This window comes from Sinocyclocheilus rhinocerous, unplaced genomic scaffold, assembly GCF_001515625.1.
Source record: "Sinocyclocheilus rhinocerous isolate Xijiao unplaced genomic scaffold, SAMN03320098_v1.1 scaffold739, whole genome shotgun sequence".
Classification (NCBI taxonomy): Eukaryota; Metazoa; Chordata; class Actinopteri; order Cypriniformes; family Cyprinidae; genus Sinocyclocheilus; species Sinocyclocheilus rhinocerous.
This window is the reverse complement of record NW_015635049.1, coordinates 271,447-277,681: the sequence shown is the minus strand read 5'-3', so window position 1 is coordinate 277,681 and position 6,235 is coordinate 271,447. Positions and strand designations below refer to the sequence as shown.

The following is a 6,235-nucleotide window of genomic DNA, read 5'->3' as shown; positions in this document are numbered from 1 at the left end:
ATTTATATCATTTCATATAGTTAATCAGTATCATGCGAAGACTGATGTTTTTTCCACCAAAAAGCAGCATGATTACAAATGTGATATTGATTTTATACAGCAGTTCAATAAACAAGAATTTAATATTCATACACTTATGTTTTAGACACAATATTGACTGTTTTTGCTCTATTTTGCCAACAAATACAATTCCAATTTGTGTCTCTGAGCAACATGAGCTGTTTTGTTCCTGAATGAATCAACCATTTAAATGATTTGGTTCAGTCGCAATGACTCACTTATTAACAGTGACTTGCTGCCACCTACTGGCGGTTTTAATTTCACATTTAAAGTATCTTTTCATTAAAAAAAAAATAATAATTCAAATATCAGTATTCAACGTTTTATGTTTAAAATATCAAAACAGTATTAATGCATTTGTAACTTAGGGTTAAAACATTAATGTCTGCATTAAACAGTGAGTTCGTTATCGATAAAATCCCAGAAAATATTGAGATATATTTTTGTCAGTATCACACACCCCTAATATATTTAATGTTTTGTTTAGAAAAAATTAAAATAAATATGAGAAGTGCTCTTTTTTCTACTTGAGCCCCTGCCCCTCAAAATGTCTGCGCACGTCCCTGGATGACTGTGTAGCAAATTAACTCCTTGAGAGTTGGTGGAGAGTTACACATTAACAGAACCAATAGCCTATACCAGACATGCTCATGCAAGACCAGATGACAAGTTAGCATATTGCTAAAATATGATACTATAGATAGATAGATAGATAGATAGTTAGCATGTTGCAAAAACAGTCAAGTCCCAAGTTTAACTCGAGTAACAATACAGAAAAACAGCACTCAACAACCAGTCCACTTCCGTGTTATACACCTGCGACAGGTAGGCAGGGCTCTAAAGCTGGATACACCTGAGCCACCGGTATTTTACAGTACATCAGCGAAACCAGGCAAACCCTTCATATTTTATTCTGCTAAAAGTAACCAAATATATTATTATCTCTCGGTACCATGACTACGGAATATAGACTTTGTGAACTGGCAACCGTGTCCTTGCATGTCAATGACCTGGAGACTGACTCTCAACTGGACGACCCTTCAAAACATCAAGACCGAATAGGAAATGTATGTGAAGGCGGCGGGCTGTTTTTACACACCAATGGTACAGTAAATGGAAAATCGCCAACAAAACCTGTGCGCAAATTTGAGAAATCGGAGAACTCTGTAGGCAGTGGTGCGGACTCCTTATCGACTTCAGGAGAAGCGAAACTGTGTCCAGTACATGAACAAGAAGTACAGTTCTACTGTGGTACAGAAGGAAGACTGACCTGCTCGAAATGTGTGTCGGATGGATCTTGTCAGGGTCACGAGGTGACAGAGCTGGTTACTCAGGCAACTGTAGTAAGGGTGAGTTACGATTAGTTAAATAACATAATAATTAGGTTTCAATGTATAAAACATTGACTAAACAATTAATAACTTAGCACGTTCGCTATTCCCTTACACAAGAAATGTGTAATGTTAGAATAACAGTTGAGAGTTTCAGCAGTATTGTGTAGCCTATGTAATTTGTATTCATATGGAGAGGGCGTGGTTAGTTTCATTAGCCTATGTCAGAAGCGTTACACCCCGAGGTGAAGAAACTTTGCTTTGTTTTATTTTTTTATCATTGCAATCAGATACATTTTATCTGTTATCTTTTACAAAATGTGATTTAAACATTTCTGGCAGTAACCATGCTATATTAAACGTATTGTGATGTTGCTATAAATGTTGAAGGATATTTGTTAATGTCATGATGTTTAGCAATGATTATTTTAGCAATAACTGGTTACAGCTGTATTAGTCTAATAGCGAGTGCTATTCTTCCTGGTTTTTCTTCTGTTTCCTTCGATGTACGGCGTGGGTTACGGCCATAACCCCCCCTCAGTGCTTTAATAAAGTTACAGTGCGACTGAGAACGCCTGGTTCATTAGTAGCGAAACGCTACAGTATTATTATTATTATTATTATTATTATTTGTTTTGCATTTACATTTTTTATTCACAAGAACTGATTTCCTAACACTTTGAAGTCTTTGCTGCAGATTTCCCATACTGTAAAATTGGTTAAACTCATAAATAATAGTAAAAATGTATTTTAGAATTTACATTTCAATGCAGTGCTGTTTCTTGTTTGCAATTAAAAAATACCTGCACAGCTCAAATCAACACTGGACTCTCGTTATGCACTGCTGGCCGTGAAGAAAGAAATAAAAACAGACATTCAGACATTCAGACATTTGTAAGCTTCCGAATACCATTGAGGACCTGTAGATCTGAAACGGGTTGCCTGTGTGATGAAACATTTCCTCAATACTTTCATATACCCTTTTTTCAAAAACAGACAAATTCAGATCATATCTACATGCCTTCACATTCCTGCCACGTACATACCACTAAACTGCTATAGTTTAATGCCTCTTATGTGATTTTTCCTCTTTGTTCCATCTTTTTTTTTTTTTTTTTTCAGAATCAGTTGGTGGATGTCTGTGAAAAAATGCAGCTGCAAGCCCTGCGGATCGAACGATTCATTGACCGTACGCTTACAGCTAGAGAGAAAGCTGTACAGGTACCTGAAGAATTCACTAATTAGTCAGGACAGCTATATGCTATATGCCAATGCTTACAAAATGCACTGTATTATTATTATTATTACTTTTTTATTGTTATTTTTACATAATTAGACATTAGACTGTTGTATTATTATAATTTTTTTGGACATGGTAACTTATTCTGTGTGATTTTAAATTATTTTTAATGGTGTTATAACATTATGTCCCTGATGTCCAGATAAACTGTAGTTATAACAGTGTAATACGGTATGTTGTTGTAATTGCCTCTTGTGCTGTTTAATTGATAGACAGATGCAAACAGTGCAAGAGAACGTGTGTTGGCTCAGGTAAACGTGGTGCGTGAGGCTCTTGAGGAGGAGGAGCAGCGTCTCCTAGAGGCCATACAGAGAGAGGAAGAGCGTGTGGAGCAGTGCCTCCTCACTCAGAGAGCACACTGGACTCACACTCTGGAGAAACTCACACACACACGCACCAGCCTGGTGCACACACTCACAAACTCAACAGATACCATGATTGTGGTGAGTGAATGAAGAAGCCAGGGGTGTAAAAAATACAGAAGATTTGTGCAATTTAACAAATATAAAATATGGATACTTTGTCAACACTTTACACATTCTGCTCAATTACGAGTCAAAGAATTAGTCATATTAAAGAATTAGAAAGTAACATAATATTTATGAGTAGATTGTTTATGTTGTTGTTGTTTTTTTAGGTTATTTTTTTTTGCATTACAGCAATGAGGATTTTGGGCAAGATGTGCTTCCTTCTCTTTATGTATTCAAACAGTATAGTGTATATGATCTTTGATTACATGTGGAATTCAATTCACAACTTAACCACTGTAAGTTACATAAATATTTGCAGTTATTAATAAATTTTTTCTTGGCATATGCAAAATCAACTATCAAACTGATCATATTTTCAATACTTTATATTTACTTAATGCATTTTTCCCCCATTTGTTTTTGGGATGAAATATGACCTGGACATTACTTGATAAAATTAGAAGAGGTGATCTCATTGACGTAGTATGCAAACTTTGTGTGTGTGTGGGGAGGGGACCCTGTTTAATCACAGTTTTGCCAGTGCTCAAATTTTCAAACTAATTTAGGAAGACAAATCAATCAAATTAAAAGTAACTTGTCTTGACAGCATAAGGTTGTAGGACACACTTCAAATATATCAACAGCTAATTGACATTTAAGTACAGTAATAAATAGAATAAACCATTTTTAAGTATTTAGTTTCAATAGTACTTTACTGAGTAAATTACAAATTACCCAAAATAATACTTAACATTTTTAGAAAAGTACTCTACACTTATGAATCAGTTTAATTGTTTTTCAGTCAGTTTCTGATAACTAATATGTTTAGATGTTAATCAATTAATAAATAATAATGTGTGATATTCGACTGATTGTTGTATTTTTTTCAGAGCTCTAATGAGGAAATAAATGACAGGTAATTTCAGTTACTCGGTTATTCACAATAAATGCAATAATATGCTCACATAAATACATAAAATGAGATAAGCAGGATATGAGAATTGATTGTATACATGACTGTGCTATAGAATAGAGGATGCGGAGGGTGTTGGTGAACCTAGAGACACTGAGAAACTGACTTTGAACAGAGGCTGCAGTGACAGTAAATTCATGGTTGGTTTATGGGCCAGTGCGTTACTGCTAGGACCATCTGGTAAGTACAATTCCATTTCCACAAGACAGGGATTAATTTTAGACAGATTCAGTGTATCACATGATCACCAATATTCTGGGTTTTAAACATTTCAGTGCCACAGGTTCTCAAATATTATGACTTCCTTTCTAAAAAACAAACAAAACAAAAACCTTTATTTTCATGTATTTATATTGTGGAAAAATACAAATATTATAAATATGCATTAAATATAATTTAAAATATAATTTTGTTAGATGTATAAACCTAAAGAAAAACACAAATTGTGGCTGTCAGTTGAACAAAATAGTTGTGATTTATCTCATCATTTTTGTCCAGAAAGTATGTTACAACTGCTGATTAATTAAATATTATCAAAAATTTTCATACTATTTTTCTGTGGACCCCTTAGCACCTTCTTTCAGCCCCCCTTCGGTTTCCCAGACCTGCTTACATATTGCTTAAACTGGGGAAAAAATGGTGTAAAAACAATTTTCACTCAGAAATTGATAGTATATTTTACCCCAAAATGGCAAATAATACATTGAATTAAACATGAAATACTGAAGTAGAAAAACTGAGTTTTTTCTTGTAAAATGTACACCAATGATCTTTACAGTGTACAGTGTACTTTACAGTATTTAATTTTTGCAGTGTACATATGCTTTCCAGATGGGTCAAATCGAGTCTTTAATATTTATTAAGTGTTATAAGTGTACTATAATATTTTGAAGCACTGGCATTCTACATTCCTTGCATTCAACTTTAAATTTTCTTGCTCTGAACATCTTTTTAATATTCTTCTTTCCTTTAGCCCATAGATTAACTGCACTACGCTTCGAAGCTCAGACGGTCAGTCCTCTTCTCTCCCTCTCCAACGACCAGCGCACCTTAACTTTCCTGCCCAAACGTCAGCGTCAGTTACCCCCCTCTGACCCGGCGCGCTTCGACAGCTGGCCTAATGCCCTCTGCTCCCCTCCCATGTCCTCTGCTACTCACAGCTGGGTACTTGATGTGTGCACGAGTGCTGCCTTCAAAGTGGGGGTATGCTATTCCAGCATAGAACGCAAAGGGTCCGGCAATGGTGCACGGCTTGGCTATAACACAAAATCGTGGGCGCTCTCGCATTATGATGGAGACTTGTCTTTCTGTCACGATGCATGTAATGTGGGTATCACAGTGGCTAAGAAGCTCAAAAGAGTGGGACTGCTTCTGGACTGGCCCAGTCAGACCCTTCTGTTCTATGATCCCGAATCTACGTCTGTGCTGCATGTAGTCAGACATGCTTTCAGTGAACCACTTCTGGCCGCCTGTGCTGTGGCTGATCAGAGTGTCTCTATACTGCACTGAACAAGCGATGAATGTTAATGAAGGCTCTGAAGATCCCGAGGACTTGATGGGTTGGTGGATGTAACATTATGCAATGTCATTTGAACCAATGATCATTTTTAAACATGTTTTACATTATCTGTGACATTGAACACCAATATATGCAAAAATAAGAGAAAGTGTGATAAAATCAATCACATTGTTTAGTTATAAATAAGCTAATTTGCCAGTCATCAGTAATTCCTTGATTTTACAAACTTGCTTAAAAGAACTACAAGCATATGCCATTGACATATTTTTATATTTATAAATTATTTAAATAACATTATTCTCCATCTCTTTCAACGTATGTCATGTTTATATGTTCAAATTTGTCCAATTATTGTTTGACTGTTCATATTTATTATCTGCACATCATATGAAATAGTTGCATTTATCTGTGACAGTACCCAACTGATACTAATATAGCTGATATTGATATTTGATACTATATTCTAGTTGAGCTTTCATGTGATCACATGACATCATGGCTCTGATGTCACTGAGGACAGTGGGGCAATTGACATGTAAGAACATGTGATGAAACTCTTAATTATCAGATTTTCACATGGTT

The 6,235-nt window shown here is 35.4% G+C and overlaps 1 protein-coding gene across 1 annotated transcript; it reads left to right on the top strand.

Moving 5' to 3' along the window:
* Nucleotides 1–869: 869 nt before the first annotated feature.
* On the top strand, nt 870–5,844 carry LOC107746480 (B box and SPRY domain-containing protein-like). Its single transcript, XM_016560705.1, has 6 exons — nt 870–1,409; nt 2,514–2,612; nt 2,904–3,134; nt 4,052–4,077; nt 4,190–4,314; nt 5,108–5,844. Exons 1-6 carry the CDS (start codon nt 1,014–1,016, stop codon nt 5,641–5,643), a joined length of 1,413 nt encoding a protein of 470 aa, XP_016416191.1. The 5' UTR covers nt 870–1,013; the 3' UTR covers nt 5,644–5,844.
* Nucleotides 5,845–6,235: the final 391 nt, after the last annotated feature.

Coding starts and splice junctions, on each gene's coding strand:
- LOC107746480 (XM_016560705.1), top strand. CDS start 1,014: ATGACTACGGAATATAGACTTTGTGAACTGGCAACCGTGTCCTTGCAT. Junction 1,410..2,513: donor CTCAGGCAACTGTAGTAAGG/GTGAGTTACGAT, acceptor TTTTTTTTTCAG/AATCAGTTGGTGGATGTCTG. Junction 4,078..4,189: donor AATGAGGAAATAAATGACAG/GTAATTTCAGTT, acceptor ACTGTGCTATAG/AATAGAGGATGCGGAGGGTG.